We start from the raw sequence: 20,500 nt of genomic DNA on the forward strand, positions 1-20,500 counted from the left end.
GGCCATGCTGCTGTGTGTGCACATGTTTGCCATGCTGCTCACGTTTCTCCAGTGCTAATTTGCTGATGTTCCAGCGAGCTTAGAGCAGGATGAGAGATCTGTGTACAATATAAAGTACTGCAGCCATTCACTTCTGAAAGACTTTGAAAGCTTTAAAGCAGATCATTTCCTGTCTTCCTTTTTTATACCGTCAATTCCTCAATCAGCAACTAAATCATACCAAAGAGGCTTCATGATGTGATGTGAAGGCGCGAAGTGTATAAGAAATGTGAGTGTTTTCAAATCAGACAATGCTCAAAAGGAATAGATCAAATTAAAATGTTAGTAGTGAATAGTAAATTGATTTGTCATTAAAATTCATTTTATTTACAAATTATACAGGTTGACCATGAAACACGCTAAGCCGTCATGTACTGTACAAATGCAGTTTGCATGAAATTTGGGATAAGAAAGCCATTGTTTATATTCCATTCTTGGCTAAAGCGATGTTTCATAGCTACCAGAAAGAAACAGCACTAACCTTAGAACGAGGAGAAGCTCGGATGAACCATTTGCAGTCCACAGCCTCCGTCTGTAAAGCTTTACCGTCTCTGATGATCTGTTGTGATTCGATGATGCCTTCGGGTCCACTCATTTCAAACTCGCATACTGCAGCAAGAAAAAAAGAGAGACTTTTGTTTTTAAAAAAACAAAAAGAACAGACTATGTGAGCTGCAAGGTAGTGAGTGAGAGCTACAGTAAGAAAAAAAGATTGATTCATACCAGGAAGAGGCTTAGGGACTCCCATGTCTTTAAAGTCAGGATCTAAAAGATAAGAAAACACAATACATATCAGTTAGTATGTCCAATTGAGTGCTTAAAAATGTACTTGAGTTCATGGTGCACAGTTGTTCATACTGTATTTAAACTGAAAATTTTGACTTCTTCCAGTAATAAAAAATAATTGGCAGCCATGCGAAACATTGCTATAGTGAAGAAGTCAGCGTTTGTTGACTTGCTTTAAATAACTTCCCATTTGCCATGTAGTATTACTATTCCATAGTCTTTAATCTGAATCACAAGAATGCTTTTAATTCTCGAAGCCTAAAAAGCAACCGATTAGGCCTCTGAGTGGTGCAGTGGTAAAGTGCTCGTCCTATCATCTGGAGGTTGTAAGTTCAAGTCCCGGGTGATGCTGTAACCTCTCACAGCCGAGGTCTAAAGAAAGTTGATTTGTTGAGCCCCCTCAGAGGGAAGGGATGAGAGGTACTTAGTGCTCCCACATTAATTATGGCTTTAAAGCCAATCGGGGCGTCTGTGAGCTCATGCAAGCGAAAGAAGTGGATAGCGCTGTCCTCCGAGTGTGTTACGCCGCCCCCAACAGTGCGTGAGCAAGCAGTTCAAAAAGATGTGGTTGGCTGGTGTCATGTGGTTCGGAGGAAACACATAATTGTATTCAGCCCCCCTCGACTGAGTGGTCATAGTAGCTTAATGTGGGGAGCCCCCTAGTGACGGGGAGGAATTGGACACTACAAAAAAAAAGTACACTACGGCTCGAAAGTTGGGAATCACTTGCAAATTTCTTTGTTTTTTTAGTAATTTATTTTCTACATTCAACAACAATATTGAGGATTTCCAAACTATGAAATAACACATGTGTTCGGTGTTATTTGGAATTACATAATTATGTAGCAACAATGACAATAGTCAGTTGTTATTTTAAGACATGGAAGTCATCCATTCTAGTATAGTTCTTGCAAGAACAGTATTGTTAAGTGTATTTGCAAAACCCATCAAGTACCATGTTGAAACTGGCTTTCATGAAGACAATCCCAGGAAGGCTGCAGAGGAGACATTAATTTAGAGTAACCAGCTTTAAAAATCACCAATTAACAACACCTTGTATTAGAGCCATTATGAAGGCTTTACAGATCATAATTTGCAGCTACATCTCAACATTAACTGGTAAATGGAAATTATTGCATACTGTATTTTGGATGCCATCAGCATTGCTTTACAGTGTAAAAATAAATACCAATCAGAAACGAACATGGAGTTAGAAAGTTATCTTAAACTTTAAAGCGGTGGTGTAGGTCTGTATGGTCCTCAGGGGAGGGCAAAAAAACTCATCTAATACCAAGCCATCTTAAACAAACTAAATCATTTCTAATTGTTTCTAAACTATCCATGATGTTTTGGTCATGGTTAATGGGAGCTACAAAGCTAACTAGCTATTAACACACCTGAATGAGAAACTGAATCTGAAAACCCACTCTAACCCATGACCATGGCACTACTTGGTGTGTGGAATGAGTAATTCTAACTCCCTACATACATGTATGCACCAGCTGTACATTCTACACTATTTGGGATTTAATCCAGGTATATTGTTTTTTTTTTAAAAGCAGAATAAGTGAAAATATAAAAAGAAACGCAATGTTTGGAATCGTCTACCATGGTTTATTCTCCTCACTTTTTAGTACATACTGTAGTACTGGTAAGAATTTAAATCTATTCCACCCCAGCCATTGACATGTGTTGAGCAAAATAACTGGTTAAATAAACAAACAAATCAAAATCCTTTAATAATAAATGGTGTTAGTGTAGCGCTTGTAGTGCTGTTTTGCTGGATTTCAGCATAGCTGTGATATCTTCAGTACTCGGGCTGCACCCTTGTGCTTATGACCACCATTCCTATGATCACTGAATTTAAATTGACTTTCTTGGTTTGTAAAAATAACAATATTGTTTCCCTCTATTCTTCCCTCTGTCTCTCTTTTTTAAAATCCTATTCTTTAGATTATTTTTTATTCCGTGATTTTCACAAAATGGTTGTAATAAAAAAAGAAAGAAATGTGGTGAAACTCTCTATATCTTAGGGTTCAGCTGCGCCCCAGTGTTGCAATTCTGATCCTAATTTACTTCTGTTATTATAGACCTGAATGTGTTTGTTATTTAGATATTTTATTGCATATCCTGCTGTTGTAATGTCAGTCTATCACATTAAGTTACAGTGGTACCTTGGCATACAAACCTTGCAAATTGTTGGCTGAGGAACTTAAATTTTGCAGTAATTTACCTCGGCATGCAAGAAAATTTCTGCATTTTCCGTTTTTTTTTTTTTTTTTTTTTTTTTGGCTGGGATGGATTATATGCATTTACATTATTCTTAAGGGAAAATGCCTTTGCCAATACAACATCTCGTCTTAAGAATGGATTAAACTCATATGTTGAGGTACCACTGTAAAAAAAAATCATCTTCCTTAACATCACTAATCAGTTCATCACATACTGTAGGTAACCTTATTTAAACAACAATATCCTGTTGTGGTTTTAGTGTGATATTGCCATGTATTGTACAATTACACTGTTGTTTATGCTATTTTAATTCAGCATTTGAGGTTATGCACACAAGTTAAGTGAAGCCTGTGATTTTAGTAAAGCTGGAATTGACAGTTTTATCCAATATGATAAAGCTATGCATTTTCTAATACCGATGTCTCTAATATTATTTGTCTTACAAAGTCAAATAATTATGCACTTAATTAACTCAATAAAATTAAATCAGTTTGTACCTAAAGTGCATTGTCTTGTTTTTTTATCTTTTCTTCTTTTCTTTTCTTTCTTTTGTTTAGATTTTATTTATAGGTGTTGTTTCCAGGGTGCTTCCATGTACCACTTTTCAGCTCTTGTGGGATTTCTATTTTGACATTTATTTTTCCTTATTGGTTTTCTGGTGATTCCTGGAGTTTGAGATTGTGTTTAGTAATGTCTGCAGGTATGTCCTGTCTCACCGCTCATCTACAGTATGACAAATGAACTAAATGGAACACTAGCTGTTTTATATTACCTTTGTAAATAAACTGTAAAATGCTGGCATATACTGTACAATTACTGTAAAACCCAACATTATTCTATTGTAATATACCATAATTTAATATACAGTAATATAGTGTTAAAATATATATTACAGTAGAGTCACTTTAAAATAACAGAAACATAATCATCTCTGTTGCCAGTATTATATTGTTATTTTATAGTGACGTTTTTTTTTTTTTTTATAGTGCTGTTTGCCCTTTTCAAGGAAATGCTGAAAGGCAGAACTGACCAGGTCTCCATGGCAGAGCTTATTTCCAGCCAAGACAAATAAACAGAAGCTTAAGACAAAGAAATGAACCAAATCTATCACAAAGTGAAATGACTCCATTGCAATTCAAAATCATATCATTGCACCTTTAATGTGATGTAAGCAATAAAGCTATATTAAACGACATACTGTCTGGATAATATTGTACTTTTAAGTTTTGTGGAGTTGTGTAAATTCTATTTGATTCTTGTGTTGTTTAGTATTAGCTTTATTTTTTTAATTTAATCCCTGCTACACTAATGCATTTATCCCGGACGGCCTGCAGGGGATGTGGCAATAACTCCCAGACGAGTTCCTCACTCATTCATCATCTATACCGCTTTATCCTGTATTCATGGTCACGGGGACCTGGAGCCTATCCCAGGAGGCTTAAGGCACAAGGCGGGGTACACCCTGGACAGGGTGCCGATCCATCACAGACGAGTTCCTGTAATGCGTAAATGGTGTTCATGAACGACTGTGTATACTGTTCTTACAGAAAGTTAGCAGGGATATCAGTCAATTTTCAATAATCAGACGTTCACTTCCTGAATGTTAATAAGATCGACAGCATTGGGCTTCGAGCCACCTTGACCGGGATCCTAATTCACAGACATATTTGCATTATTCAAATGTTTTACTGCTGCTAAGAGTCTAATCACCATACTGTGCTTGAGGCCTTCTATAAATGTCAACCGGGTTTACGAGAAGGTCCCAGTTTGACTTGAACACCTACCATAATAAACATCATAAAAATGCATAGGCGGGTTTAATATAGAGACACACAACAAATGAATATTGCGGCATGGGCGGGGCAGCGGCTGACGACCGTCATGCTTTGCGGGGGGGGGGGTTGTCAATGTGTTCACCCTGTTGGGGAAGGGTGTTTGGGTTAGTGGCTTCAGTCAGAATATCATTCAGAATATGCGTGTGCGTGCGTGCGTGCGTGCGTGCGTGCAAGCGAGAGAGAATGTGCTGCTCATGCTATACAGTGCTATGTAAAATAAAGTACTTCCAGCCATTGCATTGGGCAGCAATTTAAGCTGACTCGTCTCTCCAACATCCTTTCCGGCGGTAAACGCTGCATTGGTGTCAGAAGTGGGATGGACATTACCGAGTTCGAGCACACTATCAAGGACCTACGAAAGATCCAAACAGGCCGCCGAGTAGCACAGCAACTAAGGAAGGAGAAAGAGCATCTTCCCGACTGGGCTAGCGTGAGCAAATAAGGGCGACCAAAGTGGAGCGGAAAATGAAGATTCCGGTACTGGATCTCGGGACGGAAGCGGATCCTGGAACAGACTCATCGAGAGTCCCAGCGTCGGAGCAAGCTACAGCTCTGTGCGCCGTCAGCCGGCGAGGCGAGCTGCAGCTGCGCCTTCCCTCCTACAACGGCGCCGTCTAACCCTGCGCATCTTTCCACAGGTAGAGCTAGCTTCATTCACATGAATTCTTGGTGGGGAATATCGAGGAGGATTGCATTTTGCGGTTGGACATTTTAAAAAGATAGGATGTGGTGCTAGATTTAAATGATGGAACTCTGCGTAGTAACTTCGGGTTAGCCAGGTTGCACATACCCAAACCACATTCAGACATGTTAGCCACACACCCGGGGGACAGAACTTCCGGTAGTAAACATCCGGTAGCAGATTGAGCGGGAAAACTACACGCTAACGCCGGCGCTTTATCCCGATGGCCAAGCAGCAAAGCACGTGGTCAGTACTGCGAGCGAGTTGAAAAGCGTGTGTGCGGTTGCGACGTAGAACCCTCGAATCCGATGATTCTTCACGTGCAGTCCTCCGTGCTCTCCAGCGGTGATTAGCCATCCAAGCTGACGTGCAGCCGAGTTACTGCATCGCCTAGAGTAGTCGTTTCGCCTGTGCCACAGCTAGACCATGATCAACTCATTGCCGAGCAGGAGAAGGATCTGGTCCTGCATAAGGTACTAGGTTGGGTTAAAGCGGGCCTGAGACCGGATTACACCGCAGTCACTCATCTAGGGCGAGAGGTAAAAGCTCTTCGCTCCCAGTTTACTCACCTCGCGTTGCACGAAGGGTTACTCTACCGCCGCTGGGAATGGCGGCGCGGCGCAGGCGAATGCTTTCAGCTGCTGGTACCAAGGCCTTTGCAGACATGTGTACTGGGTTTGGTGCATGGACATTCGAGACACTTCAGGGTGAATAAAACACTGCGGCGTTTGCACGCTCGTTTCTACCGGGGGCGAGACTTTGCTACTGGAGAGCAGGTATGGGTGTATTCCTTCGAAAGGAAGAAGGGGCTCCCACCCAAGCTTACAGTATGTTCCACTGGGTGGGCCCCTGTACGGTAATTGCTCAGCTCTCCGTTGTCGTCTACCGGGTGCGGTTGGCGGGGCAGGCGCAAGTGGTTGTGCTCCAACGAGACCGTCTTGCTCCCTACCAGCCGCACACCGGCGAAACATCGAACTCTGCACTCCTTCCTCCCCCACAAAAGGACCCCGGCGTTCACACCTGCCTTCACGCCTTCAAGACTGAGATAGTCATAGTGACCGGGGACGGTCACAGCTCGGGTGGGGGCAGTGTGGCGTGGGCAGGGCGGCGGCTGACGACCGTCATGCTTTGCAGGGGGGTTGTCAATGTGTTCACCCTGTTGGGGAAGGGTGTTTGGGTTAGTGGCTTCGGTCATGTTGTGTGTGTTAAGTGTGTGTGACCTGTTGCATGTGCTCCAGTTCATGCTTGGGCTGAAGTGTGTGTGGGTCTCGTGTAAATGTGCTGCTCCTGCTATACAGTGCTGTGTAAAATAAAGTACTCCAAGCTATTGCTTTGGGTAGCAATTAAAGCTCACCCGTCTCTCCAACATCCTTTTCAGCGGTAAAATGCCACAATATGTTGTATAATCATAAGGCTTACAGTAGGAAAGCACAATAATTACAGTAGCAAAGCAAAGAAGCAGGCAGGTGTACACAAAATAGTCAGTGACCCAACACAGAACAGTGGACAGACTCAGGCAACATGACAGAACAAGGCATACACATGCAGAGTCAAATACTGAGCAAATACTTTCTGTTTTTTTTAGAATACCACAATAACTACCTAAATGTTAGGGAATACCACAATTATAGATATTGAGTTCTGTAATTACATATCACCTTGCCCTTGCCTTCAAGAAAAAGTTCCACATTTTAATGTTTTTTTAATGATTGAATACAATAAATTTCTTTACCTAACAAAGTTATTTATAGTCACTTTTGCTAAAGATTTTGAATGAATGACGTTTGTTGCCCGATGTAGGAAATGCGTCTATCATTAGGGGTCAGTAGAGGTCTGTCACTAGGCAACTGCTACAGCTTTTCACACCACCATGTTTTCAGCTCATCAGCAATGAAAGTCATTAATGAAGGCCAAGAATTGACAACATTGACATCTTACAGAATATTATAGAAGGACGTTTACCAACTTTATATTGTTCAATGTCTGTTGATCCTTTAAAGACAAGTAAACTAGTAAAAAAAAAAAAAAAAAAACATGCATTGTAAATGCATTTCTAAGATAATGTTATGTATTAGAAACCAATGTTTGTGGGTATTTATCTGTACATACAGTTGCAAAGTACTTTCAAATGCATTTTAATTTTATATATTTTATATTAATTAGTTCAAGTGAAACCAGGACTTTCGATTGTGCCGAATAACAGAACACAGTTATGAGGGTGGCGGTATGGTTGCTTAGTGGATAGCACTGTCAAGTGGCACTTCCAGGATCCTGGTTTGATTCCTGTGTTGGGTCTGTGTGCATGGAGTTTGCATGTTCTCTTCATGCTTGGTGTGTGTACTGTATGTGTGCCCTGCGACGGATTGGCACCCTGTCCAGGGTGTACCCCGCCTTGTGTCCTAAGTCTCCTGGGATAGGCTCCAGCAGAAACCCTCTATACAGGATTAAAAGATTTAGATGGTGGTTGAGAAAATGAGGATAAAAACAAGCTTTTATTTTTTTATGTAATCCCCTGCTACACTAATGCACTTATCCCAGCATTTCACTAGTGGTTGGATACCATCAAAGAAGAAAGATCTTAGTTAGCTGTAGCTATGGCTACATTACCCTCCCAGACACTTCTTTATTCTTTCAAACGTAGAAATGGCTTCAAGTGTCTGTGCTTGTGTTCGTGAATGATTGTTTGCACAGTTCCCAGAGACAGATGTGTCTCTTCTACAAATTAGTGACAAGCTACCTGTCAATTTTTGACTATTTTAAGTAGTTACATCTTAATTTCCAGTTTGATTTGAACACCCCTTGAATTAAGATGAAAATATGTTTTTCTTTTTAGATTATGACTATTTATAATAAAAATACTATATTATACAACACATTATAACATTCTTTAATTCAACTAACTAGTGTTTATTACAGTTATATATGTGCGCTTATACAACAATTAGTTCTGACTGACTAATCTGATTGGATAAGAGGGTGATGATTAAAGACGGTAAGAGCATTGAGACGTTGAATTTTTTTTTTACATATCACCTTGTGTCACAACTGATGGTCACAGCCTGGGTAAGTTGGTCCACAGTACTGAGGACAGAGCTACCTGCCAAAACCCACATTCAAACACATCTGATAAAGTTGTCATCTTAAACAACGCTTTGTCTACTTAATAGTTGCTTCTAAGTCGTTTAGAATTACCTTTGTGTCATTTAATTTATGCCTAAGTCAATATACAAAGATAACTATCTTTTAAAACAAGGCCGAACCCCAAATTCCTCTCTAACCCGATTAAGGGTGCTGCATGGTGTGTGGAACAAAGTGCTACAAAGTGCTTGTACATTCTAATGCACTAGCTTTTCATTAAACGCTATTTGAAATTTAACCCCAAAACCGGAAGTTAACTTACAGTAGCTGATATTCTAAAGTAAAAATATAAAGAGAAACGTCGTGCGCCTACAACCGCATCATAGCCGTGCTGAAAAACAGCAGCACTTGCTCTCTGATGCCTTTAAATTATAATAAAATAAAAATAGATAACCACCAATGAGCATCTATACACTGTATATACTCTAGGTTGAGGGCAGGCTGTCATGATGGTACCGAATGGTGCAAAATTACATTACCCATAAGCCCAAGCGCATCACAGGACCATTTTACATCCCTGAAGTGTGTTTATCAGGTTTGTTAGTGCAGATAACACTAAAATATAAAATAAAGGACAATTTAAGGTACACAACTGTAAATTTAGAGCATGAACCCCTTTCCAAAACCCACAGCATGAACACTTTACATTCGTCTGCTCACAACTCACAGCCTTAATGAACTCTCAATTGAAAATAATGAAGTAATGAAAACATTACATTACAAAGCTAGAAGTGTAAGAGACAGAGAAGAAAGAAATTTGCCAAGTTCATGGGCTGTATAATGATGAAATCTTTTTTTCCACTATGAATTTTTTTGTGTTTATAAAAAAAAATAAAAATAATTAAAACTACAACCATTTTGCATCTCTGTATGTTTATGTGCATGTGCCAGCTGGAATTTTGATATATTGCACATTTTCCACACTCCTGGCATCACGCCTTAGCTATGCCAAGGCTGTCGCTCCACCTTGCTGTTTTGTGCGTTGCTTTTTATGTACAGTATTTGTCGTTTTAAGGCCCTTATCGACAGAGGGACATTTCGCTTGGTTGTCCTGAGCCTCCTCCACCTGTTTTCGTTTAATTAATTTTTGCTTGTACTTTTCACAATTAATTACGTCCATTCATCTATCCCTGCTGCCTGACACAGGCATTATAAGGCAATACAAAAGGTATTAATGCAGGTTTTAAGTGTTTAAAGGTGACAGGATTGTGCTGTGCGCGCACACACACACACACACACACACACACACACACACACACACACAAATAGGATTTGAGTATACTATGAGGGAATACTCACTCACTCACTTACTCATTCACTCATCATCTATACCGCGTTATCCTGTATTCAGGGTCGCAGGGACCTGAAGCCTATCCCAGGAGGCTTAGGGCACGAGGCAGGATACACCCTAGACAGGGTGCCAATCCATTGCAGGGCACACACACACACTTACACACTCATTCACACACTACGGGCGATTTGGGAACGAAACCGCAGTACCTGGAGGAATCCCACCAGGCACGGGGAGAACATGCAAACTCCATGCACACAGAGACGGGAATCGAGTCTGGCCGGAAATCGGATCTGGACCCTGGTAAAACTACTGTTTTTATTAATTTTTTCATTGTCTTCAGCTAACCTGTTTATTATTTGGTTGTAAGAACATAAGTGATTTCTGTCTTTTTTTCTTTTTATATCTCCAATTGTTGGATTGGCTATACCCAAAGCTTATTTCATAGTTCTGACCAATTGTACTTATTTTCTCAGCTTTAGAATGGTTTCGCTTTTTCCACATTTCTCTGCTATTCATCTTGGTTTATTCTTTTTACCACCAAACACAGTCTTTACAGGCAAAACATAGGCTTAAACCAAGTATATTTGTATAATTAAGTTTATTTAAACCGAGTATACATTTACAGCTATTAATTATTTAAACACTGCATGATTTGGCTCGGAAAAGATGTTAGTCATATGTTCCAATATTTTTGTTCACCTGAAAATGGGTGGGTTCAAACAAACTATGCCATGTTTGAAGCTGTTTAACACATCTATAGTGTGTACACATTCATATTTTTTATAGTAAACCTAAACATCAAGCAATTTTTTTTTGCACTATTCTATGCAAATGATAGGGGGAGTGATTTCAACCAATCATGTGGCAGCAGCAAAGAAAAAAGTTATCAGCCATAACATGAACACCATCACCAGATAGTCTGAACACCACTCATCACTATTTATACACAATAAAACTGGTGACATGATCTCCGGCACCCAAGGGTCAGGGACAACACTGAGAGGCACAGCTGTCTTCTGCTCGTGTCGAATCTATTCTCAACAACCTAAAGGAAATCAAGCTAGACCAGAAAGTGACTGTTCATCACTTTTAGAGATCTTTTGGTCTCATGGCAGCTGCGTCCACGGTGATACCTTTGGGCCTTCTGCACATGAGAGCATTTCAGTTGTGGGGATTTTATTTGAGGGCCAATCCCCAGAGGCAAATAAGGATTACACGCCAGGGGCTTCGTACCCTTTCTATGTGGTTCTGACCTCGGTTTCTGACTCTGGGTCCCACTCTAGGTCCGTCTTGTCTTCGCAAGATGCTAACGACGGACGCTTTCCCCACAGGCTGGGGTGCGGCCTTGGATGGCCAGCCAGCCCAAGAAAGCTGGTGAGGTCATCTTCTTGCGTGGCCTCAATCAATTGCCTCAAAATGATGGCTCTGTTTTTGGCCTTAAAACACTTCCTCCAGCAGCTGAGAGGCTACCATGTATTAGTGCGGGTGGACAACACTATGGTAGTCTCGTATATAAATCGCCAGGGCGGACTGCGCTCGTGCCACTTGAACAAGCTAGCGCACCAGGTTCTGCTTTGGGCACAGGACAAGTTCCTGTCCCCATTCCAGGGCATAGGAATGTAGGAGCAGATTTGCTGTCCAGACAGGCTGTGACACACAAGGAACGGAAACCCCACCCTGAAGTAGTCAGTCAAATCTGAGAGACATTTCATGTAGCAGAGGTGGATCTCTTTGCCTCACAAGAAACAGCAAAATGTCCCCTTTACTACTCTCTGACTCCTCCAGCTCGCCCTTATGCGTTTCCCCCGATAGCTCTGCTCCCGCGAGTCCTGGCGAGGGTCCGTCAACAGGGTTTGCACCTCTTACTGATAGCGCCCCGTTGGCCGACCTAAGTGTGGGTTTCGGATCTATTATCTCTCCTCGACGGCTTGCCGTGGGCGATTCCAGTGAGGAGGGATAATCTGTCTCAGGCACAGGGGACAACATTTCATCTCCGATCCCGAGCTCTGGAACCTTCATGTCTGGCATCTCAATTAAGAGATGCTGGTCTTCCAGCCAGTGTTATTAAAACTATTTTAAGTGCTAGGACTCCCTCCACTAGAAGAACTTATTTCCTCAAATGGAGTGTATTTAAAAGTTGGTGCATGGCAAAACATGTAGACCCAGTCCACTGCCGAATTGTCTAAGTGCTGGAGTTTCTGCAAGAAAAGTTGTCCTGGGGCTTATGCAATAGTACTCTCAGAACGTACGTAGCCGCTATTTCGTTTTTGTGGAAAAGCACCATTTAGTTCCCTGTTTTACTTCACTTACTCTGTCCAGTACGTGCTCTTCAGATTTACAGATTTAAATCAGATTTATCAGAGCAGCTTTTCATATGGGGGGCATCTATTGCGCTGGCAAGAGGAGTCCCCTTGCAGCAAGTGTGTGATGCGGCAGGATGGTCCTCTCCGCACACATTTGTTAGATGTTATAGTTTGAATGTTCATGCTACTCCAGACTCACAGGTCCTTGAGTCAGCCTCCCAGAGCTAGGTCTGAGACCTCCTTGGCTATTGTGCGCACACGCAACACAACCTTGGGGGTCCAGACACTTGCAGTGCGGCGGCGTTGGTATTCTCCATTGCATAGCATTTTCACGCAGCATCAAGTGTAGCTTTTAAAAGAGAATGTCTCAGGTTACTTTGCTGTAACCCTGTTCCCTGAAAAAGCGGGAACGAGATGCTGCGCTCCAATTTCGCACTGCTTGCGTGACTGGACGTCCTTTTAGACAAAATTTATGTGAGGAATGTTTCCGGTTCACTCCCATTTATAATCTGCAGGTGCACTTCATCAGATAACGTCACCTGACCAAGGTTATATAAGCCAAAAATTTGGCGTGTTTGATACACACATGCTTCACAACTAGCAACACAAAAAGATATGCCTATAGCGTTTTCACGCAGCATCTTGTTCCCACTTTTTTAGGGAACAGGGTTACAGCTTAGTAACCCGAGACGATATATTAAATCAGGTGTGTTAATGCAGAAAACACTAAAATTTAGTACAGGACATCTGTCAATTTAGAAACATAAACCTGTTTAAAAAAACTCACAGCATGAACACTTTACATTACTCTGCTCACAACTAAACTAAAAATGTAGAATGGGACATGACCTGGCACAGCCCTAACCAACTCTGCACTAGGAATAAGGAAATAATGAAAAACATTACATTACAAAGCTAGAAAAGTGAGAAAGACAGAGAGTAGGGAAATTTGCCATATCAAATGAAGTTCATGGCGTGTGTAAAGATGAAATGTGTGATCAAAGGGGGAAAGGAGAGTGAAAATGGGACGAGGACTGGGGCATTGACATTCACAACCAGACCTCACACTTGCACTCCATCTCTCTTAAATATGAACTTAGATTTTCAGTTGCTACTGATATAAAGAGACTGTGATAATAGGGAAAGAAAGAAAATCCTAGTTTCTTACTGATAGATAATAAAACATAGGAACAGCTGATGATGATCCATAAGAACACAGCAAATTGTTGATATGGTAAAGTTTTTCAATATTTTTTTATATTTATTTAGCATCTTTGGAAGTAGCCTTCAGTATGAGTGCTTTGAAAGAAAGTTCCTTTATATTTTTCAGTGCAAGGAAGTATTTCAGGACACAGTGCTTTCCAATTACCATTACCTATTACTACTTATGTTTTGTCTATTAAACTTTAATATAGAGAAAAGATAAAGCTGTAATTTCATGAATTGTTTTCCTATAAAGGCATACCATATACTCTTGTAGTCCACATGTTTTATATATAGTACCAGTCAAAAATTCTATTTTATGGTCATTCTTGATTTTTATTTCTTTCTACATTGTAAAACATGCAGCAGAGGTCAGTTTTGGTCTTGCTTTCCTGGGATGGTCTTTATCAGAGCCAATTTCATCATGTGCTTTATGGGTTTTGCAAATGCACTTGTCAATACTGTTCTTGCAAGAACTATGCCAGAACAGCTGACCTTCATGTCTTAAAATAACAACTGACTGTTTTTGGTACTTATTTAACAAATTTTTATCTTATAGTTTTGAAATCTCCAATATTGTTCTAAAATGTAGAAAAATATATGTAAAAAATGTGTCCTAACTTCTAACTGGTACTATATTAAAGCACAACAAAGTAAAACCTAAAGTCTGCAAGCATGATATTGTCACTTTGTAAATCCTGTTTAACTAAAACTGCTAATATTTACGAGATTGTATAGAATCGTAATTAGTCAAACTGTCCTACTAGCCCTGCTGTCCATCAAAAGGTTTCTTTATTGTGAAAAATATAAATAAATTTTAGAAGAGCACTATAGAAAGTGAATATGGTTGGTTCAGCCGGAATGAAAATACTATTGTGTTCATACCAAGTATCAACACTGATTTAAAGATTATGTTGCATTGACTAAAAGTCTACATTTTATAAACATGACCTCGTGGGTAAAGCAATAACTGACTTTACCCACCCTCTATGAAGTAAGATATATACAGTACATTCCAATTGACAGTTACCCACAAATAAAAAAGAGAGGCAAATGTAATGTAGTAAAAGTTATGTTAAGATTTACAATACTTTTTGTCATGTTATCTACTGGTTTATTGAAATGATAAGAACAAATAATGATGAACAATCAATGTTAACAATGCAATCTAGGCAAACATTTTACATTGTACTGTATATAATTTTTGGTATATAATTTTTGGCATCGCTAAAGCTGTCCTATTTAAACCCATAAGGTATGTTTAAATCTTATTGTGAACTGATCAAACATGTCAAGCATCCATTTTCCTCCATCTACACCATACAAAAGAATCAACATACACCTCAGTCTCATGTCTTCCAGCAATAGGTTATACCCAGGCTTCAGGGTGACTATAAATGCCTTTTGAATGCAGAAGAAAATGTGATGGCTGACATGTTCCAAAACCAGGTAGAGGCAGTATGGTAGCTGCTATACTTGATATTAAAGGAAAAAATGAAGACATAGCAGGGGCATGGTGTCTCAGCACTGTTTTCTTGCATGTCTGTCACAGGGTTGGAGGTTCAAATTTGGCCGGTGTGCACTGAATTTTCATGTTCTTCCAATGAGTTATGGGCTTCCTCGCTTACTTCAGTGTCTCATTATAGTCCAAAAGACACACCTTATAAACTGATTGGTGCTTCCAAATAGCCTATAATGTTCCCCATAATTGTTTTTTTTTTCTTGCTAGAAGTAAGAGTAGCTGTGAATCTGGCCTTTGAAATGCATATTATAGGGTTAACAGAGATTTGTGGTGAGGTACTATTGGTAACATGCAAAAGAATCTCAATCAATCTTTATCATTCTTGCTTGCCCACTCACAAGTAGCCTGGGCAGTGTCCCATACATTGTGCCCTGTGCTCCATGCCTCCCATGACTACACATGATAATAGGTATAGAAACTAACTAAATAAATAAGTACAAAAGGAAAGAATTCTCAGTATCATAAAATGCCAAATTTTTCAAAAATATCCAAATATCTGTTTGACTAAATGCATTTTCAAATAATAGATCAGCACACATGTATTAGTACTTATACTGTGTATGTTTCTATAATGCTATGGTATGTTATAGTATGTTATGTCATGGTATAACGCCTAGTTAAGCAAAATAGTGGTTTGTGATACGAAAAAAGTGACATTTTCATGTAAAATCAATATTGTTTCTTAGGGCTCAATCCTAAGCTTGAGTTAGTATTTTTGGGGGGTTTTGCATGTGGGTTTTCTCTTACGTATTCTCTGTTTATCTCCCAAAACATGTGCACATGTGCACATGTACACTGCACCTACCATCTAGTGTTCCAGGAATAACCTTTACTACAGGGACCCACTGTAACTCTAACCAGGATAAAGGGCTTATTGACATTTAATAAATATAAAATACATTTAAACACCCATAATGTGAACACATTGTTTTTATTGTTAAATCATACTCTAAAGAGTGTAAGCAGAACTTGGAAAATGCGTACTGATTTGCCCAGCTGACCAGTCAATCAGTACACTCTCCTCCATCTCTGATTCAAAATGCTCAATCAGCCGTCTGGGTGCTGATAAGGGCTGGCCCAAAACTACAGGCGACTATCAGCTTGGGGTGTTACTGCATCGCTTTGAGGCTGTGACCTGGTTTTTTGTTTTTTTTTTTTCATAAAGAAAAGAAAGGTTGATTAGGTGGAGAGGTGTTACAGTATCTGATTGAGATTTATGCCTAGATTTCCCTCTTCAGAGTTGTCTCATGGTTTCCATTAACATCTGCACCCTTTACCCTGCATGATCAGAAATGATTGTCAGTTAAAATAGAGCCAACACTTCTGTCTAACCTGAAATTATAATATGTCAACATGAACGGTAGCTGAGTCAACAGTGCACATGCAAACGAAATGGTGGAACAGGACTTTGCCCCATCCTTGATTCATTACATCATCCCTCCTCTCTTCTCACCGCCAACAATGCTCAGTTGGTGCAAATAGGTGTATTGTAACCTTCCAGGAATATCGACTCTTTCAGAAGACCTTCTGTATTTTACTCTAAGCAATAATCAAAATGGCAGGAAGTCAATGGAATGGTGACCTTCAGGTCAAGCAAGCTTGGCTACTCCACTGATTTATAATGTGGCATTTGGCATCATTTACCATAGGCCGATATTTCCCATGGGGTTTTTCTCATTTAGCAACTGTACATGCTTCTTAATATATCTGTCAAGACAACTCCATATTTAGTCAACAACTCTGCTCTTTTGTTTTATGAACACATTTTCGGTTCTGACCTCTGACCTATTTGGCACTAATGGAAATGGCCTATGACATGAATCTCTGATCTGATGTGAATTTTATGTGTCTGTTTAATTCAATTGAATTCCATTCTCTGTTATCATACATTCACTTATCACACACAACATTTTCACTCCAATACAGCATGGACTACACTCCAAATCACATATTTACATAACCAATAGATGCTCATTATGTAAAAAAAAAAAAAAATATATATATATATATATATATATATATATATATATAAATTCTTGGCTATTATTTCCTTGGATGGTCATCATGAGAGCCAGTTTCATCATTGTGCTTAGTGATTTTTGCAAATGCACTTTACAATACTGTTGTTGCAAGAACTGTTCTAAGAAATGAATAAAAAAAGAACGTAGCACAGCCAAACGTTTTCTTGTGATATTTATGATTATTCAGTTTATGTATTGTTTTCAACTTTTTTTTAACCATACTATTTCATATTTTTTTTTAAATGCCAAAAAAAAAAAACATTAATGCATGTGGATGAGAACCCCAATCTAATATCTTTTCAATATCTATCTATAATTAGGCTCTGATTTTTACACCCCCATTTTGCTCTGACATAAAAATTAATTGCTATAATTTTATTATTAGGTGAAACAGCTTTGGGGTAAACAGACAGCCAGTAAAGGAAGATTGACTTTTTGTTACAAAGAAATCAGCCTTTGAATATAAATGCCTTTTTAATCACATAAGCAATTCATCAGCTTTATATGCATGAATATTTCCCAGCTTTCATGAGGCATATAGTCTCGCAGCACTGCACATGCTATCTTCGTAATGCCAGTTGCTCTCAGAATACATAATTATAATACTTTTACACTTCAGTGTACCATCATTTCAAACTTCATGTTTTCACATTGATTAAATGTGGGATGTTAAATGGCAGTAATGTTGCCATTTATTGTCATCAATAAAATAATCGTGGTAATGCTAAAATACGGTCCTGAATGATACTAAAAAAACAACAACATTAATCTTTAATTCTTGCAAAGACTACTTTTGTAAACACTGAGAACTTTTGAACAACTTAATGTGGTTAAATCTTCTTCTTACCTGAAAAGTATAGTGCAGAACAATTTTTATACAACAGATGTTGTGCTCAGGAAAAAAATAAAATAAAATACCACTACAGTGATCATGTAAATTTTAACTGAGCAAATTATGATGTTGGTATTCAGCTTTAAAATAGTTACATCCTTTGAAGAAACTAAATAGCCACAAGGATGCAAATATTTAGAAATTACACTCGTCTGCTGGTCGTATCCCATTTTAATAACAATGTTGTACATTCCAAGAAGAATTTCTGTTCACCATGCCTGTAGAGCATAGTTATTTGAGCATTCTTAACTGAGCTCTTTCATGAACAAAGCATTTTATCCTGTAGATCTTGTTGTATTTGACACCATTTTGTGTAAACCGTGGGACTATTTTTTGTGAAAATCCTGGGTGATCATCAGTTTCTGAACTACTCAAACCAGCCAATCTCGTTCTAAGCAACATGCTACAGTCAAATTCATGTTAGATTTTACTCCAGTTTTGACGTTGGGGTCACCATTAACTAAAGCTTTTGATCTGTCTCAAGGCACAGTACCATATACTGGATGTTCTTAATAAATCGGTTGGCAGATACACATTCAAATACACTGTACAACACTTACTTTGACAAATTTGACATAACCAGTTGAAAGCATGGGTTCTCTGACACTATGTTAACACTATGTTAACTATGTTTGTGTATTCACACACCTCCGGAAAAACGTTCAGAAAATGACTTAATATTCATCAACCAGCTGTCTTGGTCGTAAGTAATGCAATGAATCAGAAAATAGGCTGTGCTATCTGATTCCGAGACTCTTCATGCTATGAACGGGGGCAAAAGCAATCTCCAATTTATTTTAATTACCTTAGTAATATCCCCATAGAGTGTCAATCCCTTTTCACTACTTTGCAGTAGTGGTGTAATGAACATAATCTTGAGTATTATTGATCCTTGGCATGCAGGAGGAGGATGAAGCTGCTCTTAAATTTAAGCACCTGTATATGACTTGTCTAAATGAGATGTAGGGGTTGCCAATGCTACAGTAGCATACATTTGTCCATTTCTCAGAGCAAATATTACCCAAGGTCAGATGTCTAGCAATTCTTTCACTTAAAGGGGAGTTCAAGTCAACCTGTGACTTTGGATTGTGCAGAATAACAGAACAAAACTCTGAAACATGGACCTCCCAGGAACTCCTTTAATGTCCCAAACAAGTAGAAATAGCTTGGAGCGAGGTCAGGACTGTGCGGGGGATGTGACAATAACTCCTAGTTAAGTTCCTATAATGTGCAAGTAGAGCAAGAATGATTGTGTGTACAGTTCTCAAAGGCAGACATGTGTCTTCTGCAAGTTGTCAACAAGTTATCTATTAGTTTTCAAGGATCAGGCATTTTACTTGCTGAATATTCACAAGAACAACTGCAGTGACCTCCCAGTCACCTCGATCAGGATCGTCATTTACTGATATGAAGCCTGTTTTCACCATTCAGTGTTTTACTGCGCCTAAGAATCTCATCATAGTGTGCTTAATGTCTTCTGGAAATGTCAATTGGAAATGTTTTACATCTTCACTGACAAGACATTTCATCACATGTCCCACTTTGACTTGAACACATCAGACCAAACCAGAAATGTAAGTTTTCCCTTGATTTAAAAATCATTTAAATAGTACATTTGTAAAAGCATATTTGCCATAATTCAGTGTTAAAATTAATATACTGTATGTGGTATTATGGGTAATATGCACCTAAAATAACAGCATACTCTATAAGCACTCAAATCTAGAATTAATCTGAAGATAATCTAGTGAAAACAGAAATTAGATGTAATTGCAAATGTTTTTCAATGCAGCTATATGTTTTTCCCCCACAGCAGTGTGTGTATGCGTGTGTGTGTGTGTGTGTGTGTACCTGTGTGAAACATGAAGATGTGATAAAGGGTTAGCGCATAACAGTACCAGACAGAAGGGAGGGTTTGTAATCCCAATCCAGCTGGATCTGGCACTGATTTATGGAAGTAATTCATTAGTTTGATCAACCAATTTAGCACTGAAATCATGTGCAATCAAGTGGGAAAAACAACTCCTGTGGGAGATATATTAGGCATGTTGTTAGCCCTCTGGTCTTTATTTCTTTGTAGGGCTCAAGGAATGAGTCAAACACTAAAAAGATTTTATTGCATTGTTCATGAAAAATTTATATCTTTCTGTCAGGGAAAAATAAGCTTTAATATGCTAAACATCACTAGCATGGATACTCTACAGTAGCTAGCATTAAAAGATTACTTAGCTAGCCACTGTTTTCATCTAAAACCTGCTTAATAAATAAAAATAAATATTTATTTAAAACTAACATTTTAATAAACTCATCCACCCCAGCTCTAGCTTATCAGGTAGACAAAGTAAGAAAATTAAAGTAGCTAGCCAAGCTCAACTTTACAGTTTTTCCACTGAGGCAGTTCCAGAGCTAGCTTGGAGCTGCTGCGCTCAATTTCAAACCAGTTCTTTGTTTTCAGACCAAAAAAAAATTGTTCCATCTAGACAGCAACACTTTGCTGGGCTATTGCAAAGAACCGCTTAAATAAGGGTTTGTGGATTATTATGACCAACTAAA

General features: G+C 39.0%; 1 protein-coding gene across 3 annotated transcripts in view; it reads right to left on the reverse strand.

The window, feature by feature from the left end:
- neto1l (neuropilin (NRP) and tolloid (TLL)-like 1, like) overlaps positions 1–20,500 on the reverse strand; it is a 115,989-nt gene that overhangs the window by 32,881 nt on the left and 62,608 nt on the right. For all 3 annotated transcript variants that reach the window (XM_053487981.1, XM_053487983.1, XM_053487982.1), the window contains exons 5-6: positions 763–804; positions 521–648 (exon numbers count right to left, since the gene is read on the reverse strand). In XM_053487981.1, coding sequence (XP_053343956.1) covers positions 521–648; positions 763–804 — 170 coding nt within the window. The remainder of the gene's footprint in view (positions 1–520; positions 649–762; positions 805–20,500) is intronic.

This window comes from Clarias gariepinus, chromosome 26 (assembly GCF_024256425.1).
Source record: "Clarias gariepinus isolate MV-2021 ecotype Netherlands chromosome 26, CGAR_prim_01v2, whole genome shotgun sequence".
Taxonomy (NCBI): Eukaryota; Metazoa; Chordata; class Actinopteri; order Siluriformes; family Clariidae; genus Clarias; species Clarias gariepinus.